The sequence below is a fragment of the Eumetopias jubatus genome, unplaced genomic scaffold, assembly GCF_037043125.1.
Source record: "Eumetopias jubatus isolate StellerSeaLion01/CBP00866 unplaced genomic scaffold, mEumJub1_p1.0 scaffold_15, whole genome shotgun sequence".
NCBI lineage: Eukaryota > Metazoa > Chordata > Mammalia > Carnivora > Otariidae > Eumetopias > Eumetopias jubatus.
Window position 1 is genome coordinate 18,113,900 of NW_028274821.1, and position 21,499 is coordinate 18,135,398.

General features: G+C 43.7%; 1 protein-coding gene across 3 annotated transcripts in view; it reads left to right on the plus strand.

Annotated features, from left to right (window-relative positions):
- PCSK5 (proprotein convertase subtilisin/kexin type 5) overlaps positions 1–21,499 on the plus strand; it is a 455,891-nt gene that overhangs the window by 429,636 nt on the left and 4,756 nt on the right. For 2 of the 3 annotated variants that reach the window (XM_028094318.2, XM_028094319.2), the window contains 5 exons: positions 2,008–2,238; positions 3,525–3,702; positions 8,938–9,155; positions 18,799–18,899; positions 20,729–20,915. In XM_028094318.2, coding sequence (XP_027950119.2) covers positions 2,008–2,238; positions 3,525–3,702; positions 8,938–9,155; positions 18,799–18,899; positions 20,729–20,915 — 915 coding nt within the window. Of the gene's footprint in view, positions 1–2,007; positions 2,239–3,524; positions 3,703–8,937; positions 9,162–18,798; positions 18,900–20,728; positions 20,916–21,499 lie in introns of all 3 variants that reach the window. The other variant, XM_088019243.1, reaches the window with a different exon arrangement.

The window sequence follows — 21,499 nt, forward strand, 5'->3', positions numbered from 1 at the left end:
CAACTGTTGGCCTCAGAACAGGAAAAATAACAGGTCTATTATGAGAATTCTCAAACCATTGAATCACTCTGGGTGAACTTCTCCAGAGTTTCAGGCTTCACTCCAGCTAGGCGGCCAGTGGTAACTTCACCCCAGGTCACCACCTAGCAAGCACTAGACTATGCAGAGGTGGTCCCAACAGCAGCGAGAGCTTGAGGGTGAGAAACCCCAGGCCCCGCCCCCCCCCACATTCCAGAACGTACTCAGGAGACCGATTTTCATGTCCTAGGACATGAAGATGGAGCTGACTACTCGCAGCTTTCTGCTCTAGCACTATGATCAACACACCTTGTTGTGTTTTATGTAAGGCACCCTTTACTGTCAATGTCCCACCTGAAAGACCATGGACTAGAACATGGCGGAAGACATGGCGGCAGTGAGCTTGGGGCCAGTTTCCTTGAGAAGTTTAGCAACTTGGCCAAAGCCCGTCATACCTGTACTCAGACAGGAACTAAGGGTCAATTTCTGCCTTTCTCTGGTGTTCAATAATAAAGGTAATTTGCCATACAGAGAACTTTGCAGGCCTCACAGTACATTTACTTGATTTAATTTTCTCATTGAGAGAGGCCCCTGGATCCCATCCCTGGTTGCCCATTAGAATCACCTGGAGAGTTAAAAAAAAAAAAAATACCACTGTACAGATGCCTGGGCTCCCCTCAGACGAACTCAACCATAGGGAACTAACTTGAGGGCTTTCCCTACAAGGTGATGGCTCCTTCCACCAGTCCAAAGGCAGGCTGAGGGAAGCTGGTACTGGAAGAAACAGGGTGGCCACCGGACTTTCCAGAAAGAAGAAACAAAGGACCTGACTTGAAAAATTAAGATTTGAGTAGATGTGGAGAAGCATCCAGAACCAAGCAGGATCTCTTCCAAGAAACACAAGGGCTTGGGATCCATTTGGATCATCCAAATTATCCTCTATGAGAGAGCGTAGGCACCTCTAAGAATCCCACCCCTACCCCCAGGCACAGGGGCAGAAACAGCAAGAACTCTGACTAAGCTCCTGGGTTCAACGTCTAACCCTGCCCGTTTCCAGCCCAGTGACTTAGCACCTTCAGCCTCAATTTCCTGATCTAGATAACATGAGATGACCAGAATGCCATGTGTCTGTTCATTCAGGGAGCACTTCCTGGGGGCCTCCTATGTGCTGCGTGCTCCTCTAGGCCTAGGGAAAAGCAGGGGACAATACAGACAGAATACGGGGCGGGGGGAGACAGACCCTAAAAAAGGTAAGTCAAAAGGAAAAGTAAGTCAGGGCAGGGGAACAGGAAGCTGGACAGGATGGAGTTGAAATTAGAGTGAAGGCATCCTGAAGACATCATAGAAAAACAGAGGGAACAAGCCACACATATATCTAGGAGAACCACACTCTGCCTATACTCTAGGCAGAGCGAACGGCAATTGCTAAAACCCCTAGGTAGGAATGAATTGTTTTGATTTTATTTGTCTAAGAAAAGTTACTGAGTGCCTGTTACATGCCAGGTCCTCTCACAGGTACTGTGCACTCATCAATGAATACAAAAGAGGCCTTTTTTTGATCAACAGGCAATTACAGTACATCCCAACAACTGTTGTTAGTGATAAGCTCAAGTTGTTCTGGGAGGTCAGTGGAGCACCACAGAGTAAGAGTTATGGGGTAAGCAAGCTACAGACCAGTGTATGACCATACCCTACAGAATTGTTTATTGTTTTGTTGCAGTTTTGGTAACTATACTGAGTCTAATATTTCTGGATGTGGCAAGAAGGGGTTCTCTAGATATTACAGAGAATGTGAAATGGCCATTTTTCTTCTCATTTGATAAGAATGCTCTACCCAGAGCCCAAGGGCTCTACCCAACTAGTGGCCCCCATGCCCTGGACCCAGAGCCCTAGAAATCTCTGAAAGGAAAGGGAAAGGGATGTGAACACAACTTCTAGGGGCGCCCTGGGCCTCTCTCACTTGGTCTTCTGCCCCCACCGTGCCCACAGATTGCCACAAGTCCTGCCAGACCTGCTCATCACCTGGGATTTGCACGGCCTGTCAGGAGGGCCTTCTGGTCAACCACCATGGGGACTGCGTGCCTCACAAGGAATGTGCCTCCTTTGAGTACTGGGATGTGGAGGCTCTGAGATGCAAGCCCTGCCATGCTAAGTGCTTCCGCTGCACGGGGCCTGCTGAGGACCAGTGTCTCGCCTGCCAGAGGGACAACCTTCTTTTCAGTGAGTCACATGTCCTCTGAGGAGGGCTCTCTCTCTTTCCCTCCATCTGGGAAACCACCTTGCATGACACCTGGTGCCCAGATGTTTGGTGTCTTTCTAATTTTTCACTTTGTATTTGGAAAATTTTCAAACCTACAGAAAAGACAAAAGTATGAAGAACGCCACACACGTGCCCTTCACCCACTTCGCCCACCGCTAATTGGGTGTCCCATTTGCTTAATCATTCACGTGCTCGCTCTTGACTGTCTCAATGTGTAATGCCTACATAATCCACAATAAATTTTTTCTTGACCATCTGAGGATGTGATATACACATCGTGACTCCTTTTGCATAAATACTTTAGTATGTATTTCCTAAAACTAAGGATACTTTTTGACATAGCCATGGTACAGTTGTTGATGCAAGTGAATTTAACATCAATACTTCACTATATCATCTGTTTTATAATTTTGGCAATTCCTCCTTGGAAAAGGATCCAGTCTCCAATCAGGTATTGCTTTCAGTTGCCAGGTCTCTGTAGCCCCGTTAAAATGAAACATTTCCACAGCCATTTTTTTCTATAGAATATTGACATTTTAGAAGAATACAGTCCCTATCCCTCCAGTGGAGTCTGTGTGAGGTGTCCCACAATTAGAGATGATTCATTCTCAGCCAGAATACTTCACAGGTGATGTCGTGTCCTCCTGGAGACCCAGGATGTCACCTGCCCCTCACCAGTGATGCTAACTGTGGTCATCTGTTCAGAGTGCTATGCAATGTCTCCACTGCTGAGTTACTGTTTTCCCTTGCGATTAATAAGCAGTCTGTGGAGAGACACTTTACAAACATGCAGGGATTCAGTCCCTCATCAAAATTTCCCCTGGATTTTGCATCCAGGGATTAATAAATCTTCTTGAAGTCTGGCATGGTCTGAGGTTGGCCACCTCCAGCAGATCTTATCACAGATGTGAAGCATGCCCTCAGGTTTCCAGGGATTCCATGATTAGGCTAATACAGGTATGTGAGAAAGAAAATGAGACAAAGCTCACTCAGCTAAAAGCAGCAGCAGCGGAGGGGAGTAGGAGAGAGGGAAGGAAGAGATGAACATGCTGAAGACCTGGAAAGGGTTAGCATCTATCTCCCCAACCCACGCAGATCTGAGAAGCAAGACCCTCACAAGGACACCATCTCATTCCTCCTGCATCCTCCCCTCCCACGATGGTTCACTCAAGGGAGCACAGAGAAGAGGTTTGGGAGACATGCATCATACTTGATACCAAGACAGACTCTTTTCCTTCCTTGACAGACATGACCTGCTTGCATGACTGCCCCGAGGGCTACTATGCTGATGAGGACAGCCACCAATGTGTCCCCTGCCACAACTCTTGTAGGACGTGTGAAGGGAGACACAGCACACAATGCCTCTCCTGCCAACCAGGCTTGCTCCAGCTGGAAAAGCAGTGCCTGCTGCAGTGCCGGGAAGGGTAAGGTGCCCAACACACGTTTCCCTCATTTAGTCCCCAAACCAGGCAGGCAGCACTAACAGCAAACCCATTTTGCAGATGAGGAAGCTAAGTTATATAACACCACATTGAAGTCTCAGTGCTAGGAAGAAATGAAGATCAGATTCCAACCAAGATCTGCTGATCTCTAAAGGATTTCAGCTAGGGGCGCCTGGCTGGCTCAGTCGGTAGAGCACGTGACTCTTGATCTTGGGTTCATGAGTTTGAGCCTCATGTTGGGTGTAGAGATTACTTAAATAAATATCTTTAAAAAAAAAAAGATTTCAACTAATTCATAGTAATGGATGAGGACACAGGAGAGGCAGAGTGACCCAGTGAGAAAACATGAAGCGTTGATCATCAAGTTGGAATCATGTGTCAAACTTCACTACTAATTTGAAGGTACAAGCAAACACAAGGCAAAGGCAAAGCATTCTTCCCTTAGAGAAGTCTAAGACCATAAATGTAGGTTCTTCCTCTTCTGCATTAGGATTCGTTCTGATCAGATTTAGTAGGTGAGGTCTAAGCAATATATGCAGAGCATTGATTTTACAAAGGGAACAATTTCAATTAAATATTCCCACTTATATGCCACCAATACTCCAACCTGCCATGCCCCCATAAATCTACAACTTACAGGTTTAATTACATAAGCAACCTAGATACACAGATGTATGCTCCTAAAAGCACGTCACAAAAAAGAACTCTATCATTTTTTGCTAGGAAAAACTTTTAGTGTATTTATCAGAAGGTCTGGTTACCAGCATATTTGAAAGAGGATTTGAGTGGGTCATCCCTTTTCTCCCGCCAGGAATGTCCAGTAAAGAGAAAGATGGATTACAGGCCCGTTGCTAATTCTTCCTTCCCAATCAGTGACCTAAGGCACTGAGCATTTCCAGACCCAAATTGAAAGGCTTGGACTTTCCCCAGTGCTTCTGCCCAGATGAGACATCACGTTTCTTTCCTTCAGTTCTATAGTAATTCCTGCCTGCATTACTCACCGTAGTGCTTTACACTGCCCTCATCCATTCACTCATTCATTCCACACATGTCTAATGAAGAGCACCTGGATGTAAAATACAAAGATTTTGACCTTCAAGAATTAGTTCTTCCTGGGGCACCTGGGTGGCTCAATCAGTTAAGCATCTGCCTTCGGCTCAGGTCATGATCCTGGGGTCCTGGGATCGAGTCCCACATCGGGCTCCCAGCTCAGCTAGGAGTCTCCTTCTCCCTCTCCCTCTGCCCCTCCACCCCCACTCATGCTCTTTCTCTCTCAATGTCTCTCAAATAAATAAATCTTTTTAAACTATTTTATTTATTTATTTGTGAGAGAGAGAATGAGAGATAGAGAGCACGAGAGGGAAGAGGGTCAGAGGGAGAAGCAGACTCCCCGCTGAGCAGGGAGCCTGATGTGGGACTCGATCCTGGGACTCCAGGATCATGACCTGAGCTGAAGGCAGTCGCTTAACCAACTGAGCCACCCAGGCGTCCAATAAATAAATCTTTTTTATTTATTTTTTCTTTTTTTGTAAAGATTTTATTTATTTATTCATGAAAGACAGAGAGAGAGAGAGGCAGAGGGAGAAGCAGGCTCCCAAGGAGCAGGGAGCCCAACGCAGGACTCGATCCCAGGACCCTGGGATCATGACCTGAGCCGAAGGCAGATGCTTAACCATCTGAGCCACCCAGGCGCCCAAATAAATCTTTTTTAAAAAAAGAATTGATTCTTCCTATATATTTCTTACCAAGAAAATTATAAGCACCTGGAAAAAAAAAAACCTCTTATTTTTCACACATATTACTACAATGCTCAGCACAGAGTCACACACCTCAGCCCTGAAAAACACCAGCCATATGGATCCATGAAGAAAGGGCCCTACCCAACAAGAGAGGGGATAGGGCCACCCAGCTTAGCCTTTCCCCCTCATTCCAGAAAGTGCCCGAAAAGATCTGGATCCAATGAAAGGAATCTCCATCTCCTCCAAATCAAGTCATTAAATACTTTTTACACAAAAGGGCGTAATCCTGTCATCTAAATAGTTGTAGACCATCAGATTAAGAAGACAATTTTTCCGGGCACCTGGGTGGCTCAGTCGTTAAGCGTCTGCCTTCGGCTCAGGTCGTGATCCCAGGGTCCTGGGATCGAGCCCCACATCGGGCTCCCTGCTCTGCAGGAAGCCTGCTTCTCCCTCTCCCACTCCCCCTGCTTGTGTTCCATCTCTTGCTGTCTGTCTGTCAAATAAATAAATAAAATCTTAAAAAAATTAAAAGAAGACAAGTTTTCCATTGGGAAGTATGTGAAGTTACGCACTGGGGAGGAGAGGCACAGGCTGCCATAAAACTCTTTAACGGGGTATTAATGAGGTATAAGTGGAAATATTTAACAGCAATGGTTCCTTTTATAAAATTGATGTTCCATGCGCATTGCATCAATCTCATATGGTAAATCTCCTTGCCTCGGAAAGGCAGGAATATGATCCTCTGAACCCTTTACCCACACCCATAATTATTTTAGTGTTTAACCTCAGAGCAGGGTTTATTTTTTTAAAGATTGTTTATTTGTCAGAGAGAGAAAGAGCCCAAGCAGGGCGAGTGGCAGGCAGAGGGAGAAGCAGGCTCCCCGCTGAGAAGGAGCCCGATGCGGGACTCAATCCCAGGACCCTGGGATCATGACCTGAGTCAAAGGCAGATGCTTAACTGACTGACCCACCCTGGAGCCCCGTGGCCATCTATCTTAAAAACAACCTATCACATTAGTAATATTAGTAAAGAACATGTATGCTGCTTTGGAGTTTACCAAGTATTTCTACTCAGAATATATTTTTATATTATGATTCGGTTCTCCAACAATCCTCGGAGATCCACTTATTCTCCCCATCTTACAGATGACAAAATTGAGGCTCAAAGAGGTTAAGTGACTTGCCCAACGTCACAAGGCTACTCATACACAGTGGGGCCAAGACGAGAAATCAGATCTTCTGACTTCACACCCCTGTATTTTCTGTGTGGAAAGGTGTGCGTTTCTACCTTTTCCCATAGCTTTCTCTTTCGAGTCTTCTGTCACCTTTATTGGCTCTTTAGTTCCTGACTGATGCTTTCTTTGTCCTCCCTTCATCACCCTGTCTCTCTCACCCCCCAGGCTTACTGATTGACTCGGCAGTACTTTTCCTCACCTAATGGCAGAAGGTAAAACAAGGCCTGATTTGCCACAAGCTGGGCCACTGAGGTACAAGTGCTTAAGTCAGGGACAGGTGGCGAGGGAGAGGCAGACTCAGCACTACCTTGTCCTGGTTTTAGTTTCCAATGACTTAGTGGAACTGAAATAAGCTTTAGGGAACCTCACGCGGCAAACAGTTTCAGGCCGGAGAAGCCAAGGGCAAACCATCAAGTTTCAAGGACAGCTTCAATGTGCCGGGGTCCAGAGATGCCAAAAAGGGTCAGATGACGTCTAGAAGTTCATCTTTGTCAACGATTTCTTTTCTCTCTTCTATCTAACTTTAAAAATTTTTATTTACTTTGCCTTGCTTTGTTATAGCGGTAAACAGGTTCAAATCACATGAGCCCACTTCATGAGCTGTTTGACATTAAGCCAATTGTCTAAATTCTCTGAGCCTTAATTTTTACTTACGTAAAATAGGGATGATAATATCTAAATCATGAGGTTTGCTTTGAGATTTAATCATACAATTCATAATTATCATGAATATGTGTGATTTATAATGTGCCAGGCGCTGTTCTAACAATTTTCTCAACAATAACTTGTTTAGTTTTAGCTACTAACATTAGCCGCCTATTACAGACCTGAGACAGAGATGTTGTGGGACTTGCCCAAGGTTTCACAGCTCATAAGTGGAATTGCTTGGCTTTGACCCCATGCAGTTTGTTCCAGAAGGCAAGCTCCAGACTGCATGGCTCTAGTGTCTCCCTTTTAGGTTCAAGAAGGGGAAATAATGTCTATGAAGTCCCTAGTGTACCACCAGGTACATAGTAAAAAGGTAATGAACAGTGATTATGGTTATATTTAGCCTCCAAAAGTTTTTTCAGAGGTTACATCTATTATGATGTAAACATTAGCATCATTTATGTCATTTTTCTATTTCAAGATAGATTTTATTTATTTATTTGTCAGAGAAAGAGAGAGAGACAGCGTGCACAAGCAGGGGGAGGGGCAGAGGCAGAGGGAGAAGCAGACTCCCAGCTGAGCCCGATGTGGGGGCTCGATCCCAGGACCCTGGGATCATGACCTGAGCCAAAGGCAAACACTTAACCAACTGAGCCACCCCCAGACGTCCCTCAAGATAGGAGATATTTTTTAAAATTGCGAAACTCGAAGAATCACTCAGAGGTACATCAAAAACATCTTCCATACCCTGATCCCAGTCAACAAAACGTGAAGCTTGAATCTTCCAGTGGAGAAGCACATGGGTATAGAGAAGGCAAAAGTAGTGAATAATTATTATGGTTCTACTGCATGTGTTAAGTCCTTTCGTGTGTGTTACCTAACTCAAAATTCACAAAAAGCAGGGGAGGGGTTGTAGTGCCCAATTTAAAGATAAGAAAACTGATTTATATTGTAGTACCCAATTTAAAGATAAGAAAACTGAGTCATTAGATTTATTAGTATCATTACAGGCATACCTCGGAGATGCCGCAGTTCACTTCCAGACCACTGCAATAAAGTGAATATTGCAATAGAGCAAGTTCAAATGAAGTTTTCAGTTTCCCGGGGCATATAGGTAAAAGTTAGGCTTACACGATACTCTAGCCCATTAAGTGTGCAATAGCATTATGTCTAAAAGAGCAATCTACATACCTAAATTAAAAAATACTTAATTGCCAAAAAATGCTAACCATCATCTGAGCTTTCAGTAATCACTGATCACAGATGTCCATAACAAGTATTATAATAATAATGAAAAAGTTTGAAATATTGCAAGAATTACCAAAATGTGACAGAAACATGAAGTGAGCAAGTGGTATTGGAAAAACAGCACCGAAAGACTTGCCCCAATGTGCAGTAGCTGCAAAGCGCAATAAAGCAAAGTGTAATAATATGAGGTGTGCCCATAGTAACGTATCTACTGAGTAACGGTAACAAGTAGAGTCTTAAGTCACCCAGCCTGGAACTGAACACCCCATGCGACTCACCCTGATTTTTCCACCACACCCAACTTAAGAGCAAAGCTTATTCAGTCTTGTTTCCCTGCTTGGTTTCAGATATTACGCAGAAATCTCCACGGGACGGTGCAAGAGGTGCAGCAAGAGCTGCAAGGCATGCCAGGGCCCGCGGCCCACCGACTGCCTGTCTTGCGATTCATTTTTCTTTCTGCTCCGCATCAAGGGAGAGTGTCATCGCACCTGCCCAGAGCATTACTATGCAGAGCAAGGCACACGGACGTGTGAGAGATGCCACCCGACCTGCGACAAATGCAAAGGTGAGGGTGTATCTGTCATTTTGCCTGTGTAGATGGGAAGATGAGGATTCCTTTGTGCCTGGCCCCTCTGTTTTCATCACCTGCAGAGCTTTCTCTCACTTGCCAACCCGGCCAATCCTCTCCAGCATCAGCACCTCTCCCCTGGACCGCCCTGCACTATCCTGCCGTCTCTTCAGACCCTCCCAGCCTTCCAGGCCCAGATACAGGCATCGTCTCCCCCCAGGAGGTGCTTCCCACCTGCTCTGTCCTCCTCAGCTTGTCGAACTTGGAATCTGCCTAGGGAGTTTTATTTTTATTATTACAACAGCTACTTAAGATGTCTGTCTCTAGCTCTCCCAAGCTCCGTTCTCACTTTCCTGAGACCGACTTCTCTTTCCCAGAGAACCCTAGAATCAACATGTCCCAGAGTAAACACAATCTGGGTTTCCTCTGATAGTCACTCTTTCTGTTAATGGACCCGCTATCCAACCAATACCTTAACGATATCCTCCCCTTGCCTCCTGCCACCTGCTCTCCAACAAAGGTAAACTTCAAGATCTGCTGATTTTCTCTCCTAAGCATTTCTGTACTCAGATCTCTCTCATTCTCAGCATCTCTCAGTCAACTTTCTGAAGTACCAGCATGTGACCTCGACTCTGGTCTTGCCACCCCCAGGTCATCCTGCACAGTAATGTCAGAGTGATCAAAAATTCCCATCTGCTGGGCATGGAAAGATGATCAGTATGAATTATTCTCAACATTGAAGAAATACCTCCTACAGTGTTTTAATTGTTAAAACTTATTAGGTTAATATTTGTAGTTGGTACAGTACATTTCTGCTATCCTTTTCAAAATTATCTTGGCTATTTCCAGCCCCATTGTTTGTTTGTTTGTTTTTAAGATTTCATTAATTGATTTGACAGAGAGAGCGAGCACAGGTAGGGGGAACAGCCGACAGAGGGAGAAGCAGGCTCCTCTCCAAGCAGGGAGCCCAATGTGGGGCTTGATCCCAGGACCCCGGGATCATGACCCAAGCTGAAGGCAGCAGCTTAATTGACTGAGCCACCCAGGCACCCCTCCAGCCCCTTTTCTATATAAATTTTATACACAGTCACATTTCATTTAAAAAAAAAAATCTCTTGGGGGGGCGGAGCAAGATGGCAGAGGAGTAGGAGACCTAGATTTTGTCTGGTCTCAGGAATTCAGCTGAATAGGGATCAAACCATTCTGAACACCTACGAACTCAACAGGAGATCGAACAGGAGAGTAGCAACAACTCTCTGAACAGAGAAGCGACCACTTACTGGAAGGTAGGGCGTGCGGAGAAGTGAATCCGAGGCGATATTCGGGAGGATAGACGGCGGGGGAGGGGCCTCCGCCGGCCGCTTCTGGCAAGTGCTAGAGCCGCGGAGCACAAAATCGGACCTTTTAAAAGTTGGCTCGGCGGAGGGACGTCACTGCAGTGGCTAAGCGGGGGGGTGGAATCCTCCCGGGACAGTGTGGTCTCAGGACCCTTGGGGTCACAGAGAGACCGGGGGTGCCTGAGTGCGGCAGAGCTCCCAGGTATCAGAGCAGGGAAGCCGGCTGCAGAGACGGAGCAGAGTCGCGGGCTCTCAGCTCTGGGTTGCCACAAACTGTGATCTGCGGCCCAGTCGGGACACGGCTCCCCCAGCAGGGACCCAACAAGCAGCAGATCCGGGGAGACTCCCCTTCCTTCCCAGGGAGGAGCGGTGCGGGAACGCACCGCAGGGATCTGCTGGGTTTGGAGACTCCACACGGGGTCGGGTGCCAGAGATAGCAACGCTCGATCACAGGCCGGGTGAGCACGGAGTGCGGCCAGAGACCGGGGACACGGGAGTGACTGCTTTTCTCTGGGGGTGCACTGAGGAGTGGGGCCCCGAGTTCTCGGCTCCTCCAGGCGGAGACCGGGAGGCCGCCATTTTCGCCCTGGTCCTCCAAAGCTGTACCGAGAGCTTGCAGGGAACAAAAGCTCCTGAGAGCAAACTGGAGCAGCTTCCTTAGCCCGGACCGACAAGGGCGGGGCAATTCCGCCTCCGGCAAAGACATTTGGAAACCACAGCAACAGGCCCCTCCCCCAGAAGATCAGCACAAACAGCCAGCAAGCCAAGACCAAGTTGATCGATCAAGGAGAATAGGAGAACTCCAGCGCTAGGGGAATACTGCACATAGATTCATGGCTTTTTTTTTTTTTTTTTTTTTACCATGATACATTATTTCATCAAAGTTAATTTTTGTTGACTTTTTTTTATTTTTCTTTTTCCCTTTTTCAACCAACATCTTATAAATCCCTTTTTTAAAAAAAAAAAAACATTTTTTATTTTTTTTTTCATTTTTAGAGTCATATTTTATCCCTTCATAGTAGTTATCCTTGTTTTTGGCATATATATATAAGTTGTTCTCTCTTTAAAATTTTGAGGTACAGTTTCTTCTAACAGATCAAAATATACCCTAAACCACTAGTGTATGGCTTTGTTCTAGTCTCCTGCCTGATCACATTCTCTCCCTTTTTCCTTTTTTTTTTTCCTTAAATCTTCTTTCTTTTTTCAAACAACTTATCTTACCAAGTCCTTTTATAAAATCTTTTATAATTTTCATCTTTGCAGTCATCTTCCATCCCTTCATTGTATCAACCCTTATTTTGTACATATATGTCTTTCTTCCTTTAAAATTTTAGGAGGCACTTTTTTCTAACAGACCAAAATACGCCCAAAATCTAGTGTGTGGCACTGATCTATGCACTACCCTGATCATATTTGATCATATTCTGCCTTTTTTGAATTGTTTTGTTTTTGTTTTTATCTTTTTTTTTTTTCTTTTTCTCTTTCTTTTTTCTTTCTTTCCCTTTCTTTTCCCCTGGTTTCAGGTCTTTTCTGATTTGTATACAGTATATTTGCTGGGGACGTTGTAAACCTGTTAGCCTTTTGTTCTCTCATTCATCTATTCTCCTCTGGACAAAATGACAAGACGAAAGAAATCACCTCAGCAAAAAGAACAAGAGGTAGTACCATCAGCCAGGGACCTACTCAATACGGACATTAGTACGATGTCGGACCTAGAGTTCAGAATCATGACTTTAAAGATACTAGCTGGGCTTGAAAAAAGCGTGGAAGTTATTAGAGAAACCCTTTCTGGAGAAATAAAAGAACTAAAATCTAACCAAATCGAAATCAAAAAGGCTATTGATGAGGTGCAATCAAAAATGGGGGCACTAAATGCTAGGATAAATGAGGCAGAAGAGAGAATCAGCAATATAGAAGACCAAATGATGGAAAATAAAGAGGCTGAGAAAAAGAGAGAGAAACAACTACAGGATCACGAGGGCAGAATTCGAGAGATAAGTGATACGATAAGACGAAACAACATTAGAATAATTGGGATCCCAGAAGAAGAGAGAGAGAGGGGCAGAAGGTATATTGGAGCAAATTATAGCAGAGAACTTCCCTAATGTGAGGAAGGAAACAGGCATTAAAATCCAGGAGGCACAGAGAACCCCTCTCAAAATCAATAAAAATAGGTCAACACCCCGACATCTAATAGTAAAACTTACGAGTCTCAGAGACAAAGAGAAAATCCTGAAAGCAGCTCGGGAGAAGAGATATGTAACCTACAATGGTAGAAACATTAGATTGGCAACAGACCTATCCACAGAGACCTGGCAGGCCAGAAAGGACTGGCAAGATACCTTCAGAGCACTAAACGAGAAAAATATGCAGCCAAGAATACTATATCCAGCTAGGCTATCATTGAAAATAGAAGGAGAGATAAAAAGCTTCCAGAACAAACAAAAACTAAAGGAATTTGCAAACACGAAACCAGCCCTCCAAGAAATATTGAGAGGGGTCCTCTAAGCAAACGGAGAACCTAAAAGCAGCAAAGAGCAGAAACGAACACAGACAACAGACAGTTAACAGTCACCTTACAGGTAATACAATGGCACTAAATTCATACCTTTCAATAGTTACCCTGAATGTAAATGGGCTAAATGCCCCAATCAAAAGACACAGGCTATCAGATTGGATTAAAAAACAAGACCCATCGATATGCTGTCTGCAAGAGACTCATTTTAGACCCAAAGACACCCCCAGATTGAAAGTGAGGGGGTGGAAAACCATTTACCATGCTAATGGACACCAAAAGAAAGCTGGGGTGGCAATCCTTATACCAGACAAATTAGATTTTAAAACAAAGACTATAATAAGAGATGAGGAAGGACACTATATCCTACTTCAAAGGTCTATCCAACAAGAAGATCTAACAATTGTAAATATCTATGCCCCTAACGTGGGAGAAGCCAATTATATAAGGCAATTAATAACAAAAGCAAAGAAACACATTGACAACAATACAATAATACTGGGGGACTTTAACACCCCCCTCACTGAAATGGACAGATCATCTAAGCAAAAGATCAACAAGGAAATAAAGACTTTAAATGAAACACTGGACCAAATGGACTTAACAGACATATTCAGAACATTCCATCCCAAAGCAACGGAATACACATTCTTCTCTAGTGCCCATGGAACATTCTCCAGAATTGATCACATCCTGGTCACAAATCAGGTCTCAACCGGTACCAAAAGATTGGGATTATTCCCTGCATATTTTCAGACCACGATGCTTTGAAACTGGAACTCAATCACAAGAGGAAAGTCGGAAAGAACTCAAATACATGGAGGCTAAAGAGCATCCTACTAAAGAATGAAGGGGTCAACCAGGAAATTAAAGAAGAATTTAAAAAAAGTCATGGAAACCAATGAAAATGAAAACACAACTGTTCAAAATCTTTGGGATACAGCAAAGGCAGTCCTGAGAAGAAAGTATATAGCAATACAAGCCTTTCTCAAGAAACAAGAAAGGTCACAAATACACAACCTAACCCTACACCTAAAGGAGCTAGAGAAAGAACAGCAAAGTAAGCCTAAACCCAGCAGGAGAAGAGAAATAATAAAGATCAGAGCAGAAATCAATGAACTAGAAACCAAAAGAACAATAAAACAGATCAACGAAACTAGGAGCTGGTTCTTTGAAAGAATTAACAAGATGGATAAACCGCTGGCCAGACTGATCAAAAAGAAAAGAGAAATGACCCAAATCAACAAAATCATGAATGAAAGAGGAGAGATCGCAATCAACACCGAGAAAATACAAACAATTCTAAGAACATATTACGAGCAACTGTATGCCAGCAAATTAGATAACCTGGAAGAAATGGGTGCATTCCTAGAGATGTATCAACTACCAAAATTGAACCAGGAAGAAATAGAAAACCTGAACAGACCTATAAGCGCTAAGGAAATTGAAGCAGTCATCAAAAATCTCCCAACAAACAAAAGCCCGGGGCCAGATGGCTTCCCAGGGGAATTCTATCAGACATTTCAAGAAGAATTCATACCTATTCTCCTGAAACTGTTCCAAAAAATAGAAATGGAAGGAAAACTTCCAAACTCATTTTATGAGGCCACCATTACCTTGATCCCCAAACCAGACAAAGACCCCATCAAAAAGGAGAATTACAGACCAACATCCTTGATGAACATGGATGCAAAAATTCTCACCAAAATACTAGCCAATAGGCTCCAACAGTACATTAAAAGGATTATTCACCACGACCAAGTGGGATTTATCCCTGGGCTGCAAGGCTGGTTCAACATCCGCAAATCAATCAACGTGATACAATACATTAACAAAAGAAAGAACAAGAATCCTATGATCCTCTCAATAGATGCAGAAAAAGCATTTGACAAAGTACAGCATCCTTTCTTTATCAAAACTCTTCAGAGTATAGGGATAGAGGGTACCTACCTCAATATCATAAAAGCCATCTATGAAAACCCTACAGTGAATATCATTCTCAACGGGGAAAAGCTGAGAGCTTTTCCCCTAAGGTCAGGAACGCAGCAGGGATGTCCACTCTCACCACTGCTATTCAACATAGTATTAGAAGTCCTAGCCACAGCAATCAGACAACAAAAAGAAATCCAAGGCATCCAAATCGGCAAAGAGGAAGTCAAACTCTCACTCTTTGCAGATGATATGATACTGTATGTGGCAAACCCAAAAGACCCCACCCCAAAACTGCTAGAACTCATACAGGAATTCAGTCAAGTAGCAGGCTATAAAATCAATGCACAGAAATCAGTGGCATTCCTATACACCAACAACAAGACAGAAGAGAGACAAATCAACAAGTCGATCCCATTTACAATTGCACCCAAAACCATAAGATACCTAGGAATAAATTTAACCAAAGAGGCAAAGGATCTGTACTCAGAAAACTATAAAATACTCATGGAAGAAATTGAAGAACACACAAAGAAATGGAAAAACGTCCCATGCTCATGGATTGGAAGAACAAACATTGTGAAGATGTCCGTGCTACCTAGAGCAATCTACACATTCAATGCAACCCCCATCAAAATACCATCCACCTTTTTCAAAGAAATGGAACAAATAATCCTAAAATTTGTATGGAACCAGAAAAGACCCCGAATAGCCAGAGGAATATTGAAAAAGAAAAGCAAAGCTGGCGGCATCACAATTCCGGACTTCCAGCTCTATTACAAAGCTGTCATCATCAAGACAGTATGGTACTGGCACAAAAACAGACACCTAGATCAATGGAACAGAATCGAGAGCCCAGAAATGGACCCTCAATTCTATGGTCAACTCATCTCTGACAAAGCAGGAAAGAATGTCCAAAGGAAAAAAGACGGTCTCTTCAACAAATGGTGTTGGGAAAATTGGACAGCCACATGCAGAGGAATGAAACTGGACCATTTCCTTACACCACACACAAAAATAGACTCCAAATGGTTGAAAGACCTAAACGTGAGACAGGAGTCCATCAAAATCCTAAAGGAGAACACACGCAGCAACCTCTTTGACCTCAGCCGCAGCAACTTCTTCCTGGAAACATCGCCAAAGGCAAGGGAAGCCAGGGCAAAAATGAACTATTGGGATTTCATCAAGATAAAAAGCTTTTGCACAGCAAAAGAAACAGTCCACAAAACCAAAAGACAACCGACAGAATGGGAGAAAATATTTGCAAATGACATATCAGATAAAGGGCTAGTATCCAAAATCTATAAAGAACTTATCAAACTCAACACCCAAAGAACAAATGATCCAATCAAGAAATGGGCAGAAGACACGAACAGACATTTTTCCAAAGAAGACATCCAAATGGCCAACAGACACATGAAAAAGTGCTCCACATCGCTCGGCATCAGGGAAATCCAAATCAAAACCTCAATGAGATACCACCTCACACCTGTCAGAATGGCTAAAATTAACAAGTCAGGGAACGACAGATGTTGGCGGGGATGTGGAGAAAGGGGAACCCTCCTACACTGTTGGTGGGAATGCAAGCTGGTGCAACCACTCTGGAAAACAGTATGGAGGTTCCTCAAACAGGTGAAAATAGAGCTACCATACGATCCAGCCATTGCACTACTGGGTATTTACCACAAAGATACAAATGTAGGGATCCGAAGGGGTACGTGCACCCCGATGTTTATAGCAGCAATATCCACAATAGCCAAACTGTGAAAAGAGCCAAGATGTCCATCGACAGATGAATGGATAAAGAAGAGGTGGTATATATACACAGTGGAATATTATGCAGCCATCAAAAGGAATGAGATCTTGCCATTTGCAACGACGTGGATGGAACTGGAGGGCGTTATGCTGAGTGAAATAAGTCAATCAGAGAAAGACATGTATCATATGACCTCACTGATATGAGGAATTCTTAATCTCAGGAAACAAACTGAGGGTTGCTGGAGTGGTGGGGGGTGGGAGGGATGGGGTGGCTGGGTGATAGACAGTGGGGAGGGTATGTGCTATGGTGAGCACTGTGAATTGTACAGGACTGATGAATCACGGATCTGTACTTCTGAAACAAATAATGCAACAAATGTTAAGAAAAAAGAAAAAGAAGAAGATAGCAGGAGGGGAAGAATGAAGGGAGTAAGTTGGAGGGGGAGATGAACCATGAGAGACGATGGACTCTGAAAAACAAACTGAGGGTTCTAGAGGGGAGTGGGCTGGGGGGATGGGTTAGCCTGGTGATGGGTATTAAAGAGGGCACGTTCTGCGTGGAGCACTGGGTGTTATGCACAAACAATGAATCATGGAACACTACATCAAAAACTAATGATGTAATGTATGGTGATTAACATAACAATAAAAATATTATTTTTAAAAATGAAATAAATAAATAAGTAAATATAAATGATTGAGCTCATAGGTCAGACATGAAAAGTTGATTTAACTCCATAGTGATTGTGAAGGACAGGACTCATGGATCTACTTCAAATTCAACTAACCACTCTGTACAGTATTCTTCTGATGGTTAGACCTGTATCAAGTTCTGACTCACAATACTAGGCACATTCCATGCCCCGCCCCCCTCCGCCATCTATCTCCTTGCTCTTGTTTTGAAATTCTCAGCAGAAACACCAGGACCTTCCTAAGGGAATGAATGAAAATTCAGGTCTCCTCTCTCCAAACCCTTTCCAGAAGTTGTACCTTAATGTCTGGTATTGCCTGAGGTAACACTTGGGTCAGTCATTCTTGGGGTCTCTGAATTAGGAGAGTGGGGTATTACCTCCACAGAAACAGAGCCTATAGATTCAGACCTCCTCTACTTGGTGGGTCATAAGGTGGTAAGGTAGACAGTATGACTGAAAGAGCATTGGACTGTGTGGTCAACAAAACTGAATTTGAATCTTGACCATTACCTATGTAACCTTGAATGAATGACTCGACATATCTGGGCCTTACTTTCCATTTATTTGAAAAATAATAAATAAGGGAACCTGAGTGGCTCAGTCGGGTAAGCATCTGACTCTTGATGTCAGCTCAGGTCTCAATCTCAGGGTGCTGAGATCCAGCACTGCGTGGGGCTCCATGCTGAGTGTGGATTCTGCTTGGGGTTCTTTCTCTCCCTCTCCCTCTCCCCCTCCCCACCTCCCTCCCTCTATAAAATAAATAAATAAATAAATAAATAAATAAATAAATAAATAAATAAGTAAATAAAGAATAATAATAATAAATAAATAGCATGTCCAATTTTTGAAAAGAAAGTTTTTAGCTTTCAAGAGAATTTCAAAGGAATCTATCACCACCGCCACCACCCTTCTCAAATTAAGAACAACTGGACAAAATGATTTGCTAAATTCTTTTAACCATGGCATTTTAAATTCTAAGTCTAGTATTTCTTAGAATCTGCCTAAACATGATTTCCTCACCAACTGAGTATCAGGATCCTCCAAATCATCTGGTATCATTCTCCTCCTCCATATTAGTTAAACAACAAGCAGAATGACAAAAGTTTTAGAACCTTTCTACATGATTTCTCATTCTCTGAAAACCTTTCTTTTTGCTGTCATAAAAGATCTATCATTTCCAAACCCTCAATTTCCAAATGTGAGTTTACTTTGATTGGACTAAGTGGATAATTTCTAGGTCTGCACTTGGTGTCTTGTAGACATTTTTTCCCCCAACTCCTCAATCAATTCATCCTTCCACTTCAATTTGCTTGACATGTTCCTTGCTCCTTAAGAGTTTTGGACCGAAGACAGAGGTTGAAATCTAAGGTCAGCCCTCATAATTTAGAATCACTTTTTTTTTCTTTCAGGAAAAGGAGCATTGAATTGCTTATCCTGTGTGTGGAGTTACCACCTAATGGGAGGAATCTGCAGCTCGGACTGTCTGGCGGGGGAATACAGAGTGGGAGAGGTACTGAGAGCTGGGCACGCTCTGCCCTCCCCCATTTCTGCAGAGCCATGGGAGCTCGCTCCCGCAGGTCATTCTGGGCAAAGTCAAGAAGTCCTAAAATTCCTACACTTGCTCTAGTTTTATAATCTTCTACCACTGCATCACAGAAGAACGGCACTACCCATCTGTAGCCTTAATCTCAGCCAAAGGAACTGAGATGACCTGAGATAAATAATGGGGAAGTTATATAATGAGGACCTCAGATTTACCTCTACATTCATTGCTCATGACCTTAGAAGTTTCAGGTCCACTTAAGAATATTATATCAGAAATAAGAAACATTGGGGTGCCTGAGAGGCTCAGTCAGTTAAGCATCGGACTCTTGATTTTGGCTCAGGGTCATGATCTCAGGGTCCTGGGATCGAGCCCCAGGTCGGGTCCTACACTCAGCGTGGAGTCTGCTTGAGATTCTCTCTGCTTCTCCCTCTTCCCTTCCCCCACTCAATCCCTCTCTCTCTCTCTCAAATAAATAAATAAATCTTAAAAGAAAGAAAGAAAGAAGAAATATCTTCTCTCCTACCCCTCTGCTGTCTAACCTGAAATGCCTGAATAATGTCAAAACTACATAACTACTGTTGGTCTTCCATTTCCTCCACCCCTGCCCAGTGTATTAGGAGAGATATATTTCATTTCCTTGCCTAGAAACCATGGATATTAAGTTCACTAACTTCTTGTGTTTCCAAACTGTAGAAATTAAGTAAATCTCTCCATGGTGAAATTAACATGACCCAACATATTCACATAGGAGCTCTCTTCACATCCTTACACCTTGGAGAAACTCCTTAGTTTCAGAGAGATTAGATAATTTGCTAAAGATCACATGAGTAGTAAGTAACAAAGCTGGGATTGAAACCAGGTATCCTGACAGCTAACCCAGGATTTGATAAGATAGTAACAGCTGAGAAAGCACCTTCTCAGCACCTGAAACATGCCCAAGTGCTCAATAAAGGCAATTTCCATTGCTTAATTTTTCTACCATCCTTCCAAAACACAGAACAGAGGAAGACATCTCCCCTCATCTACATTTCCAGCACCACCGAAGCAGCAACTTGGCAGGAGGGAAGCCGCTTTCTCCTTATCTCTTATTTCACTGTTTTAGCTAAACAGTCACAAATATTATAATGGGGCAGGGCCACAAGCATCTAACAACCACGGAGGCCAAGCTAATTAGTGTACCCGAGTGAAGGGTGTTGGGTCAAAGAAAACTCCAGCGCGGACTTGATGAAAAGTGGAATTTGATGTGTCACCTGTGTTGGTGACATTGGAGCAAATGCTGGGGATTCTATCAACTAGGAGAGCACAAAAAGAGGGTCACTGCCCCTCAGCTGTCTGGGATGTTGCCATGTGGGAGTGATGACCATGTTGGCAGTCTAGTTTTTAAAGAGAAACTAGGAACTGATTGACAAGTGAAATACCCCAATTTTGAAATGTGGGCAAAAGAATTGAAAATTTTTTAAAGTGTGAAGGTCAGTTTTAGTAATGAGCCAGACACAACCTATCCTTGACCAGGTACAGCACATTAGCTGTCAGTTGGTAACTTGAGCCATTCTAGAAGACTGTTCTCCCACTATTGTTACCAGCAAATCTCAGATGGAGAGACCCAGCAATGGTTTCCTCCAAGTGCAGACAGTTGGTTCTTTCACCCTGAACAGTTAAAATGACCCAGAACAAGTTATCTTTCTTCTGTCCCCCGGACATGCCTCCCTCCCTCATGGAACTCCCACCTGGGAACTCTGGTGGCTTGTTAATCCCTCCACACTCAAAAAGAATCTCCCGATTGTTCTTACCAGGGTGAGAAGTTTAACTGTGAAAAATGCCACAAGAGCTGTGTGGAATGCAAGGGACCTGGCACCAAGAACTGTACCATGTGCCCCGCCAGCCTGGTGCTGCTTATGGATGACAACCGTTGCCTACCCTGCTGTAACACGTCCAATCCCGCCAACACCCAGGACTGCTGTGACTGCCGGGACACCACAGGTGAGCAGAGAGGAAGAGCAGCCTGCGGAGGAAGGGCCTGTCCTCTGGAAGGGGATGAGAGCAGAGGGGAGAGGTGGAGAGTTCCAGAGAATAAATAAAGCTACCTTCTTATTGCCTGCCTGCTGCGTATCTAAAACTTTCTGTCCATCAACTCACAGAAGTAGATATTTTTATTTTTATTTTTTATTTTTTTTAAAGAGTTGTTTATTTCAGAGACAGTGTGAGAGCACAAGTGGGAAGAGAGACAGAAGGAGAGGGAGAGAGAGAATCTTCAAGCAGACTCCCTGCTGAGCATGGAACCTGACTTGGGGCTCGATCCCAGGACCCTGAGATCGTGACCCGAGCTGAAATCAAGAGTCAGCCGCTTAACCGACGAAGCCACCCAGGTGCCCCTAAGTAGATTTTTTTGAAGGAATCTCTACACCCAACATGGGGCTCTAACTCATAACCCTAAGATCAAGAGTCGCATGCTCTACCTACTGAGCCAGCCAGGCACCCCTATAAGTAGATATTATTTTTTTTAAAGATTTTATTTATTTATTTGAGAGAGAGAGAGAATGAGAGAGAAAGCACATGAGATGGGG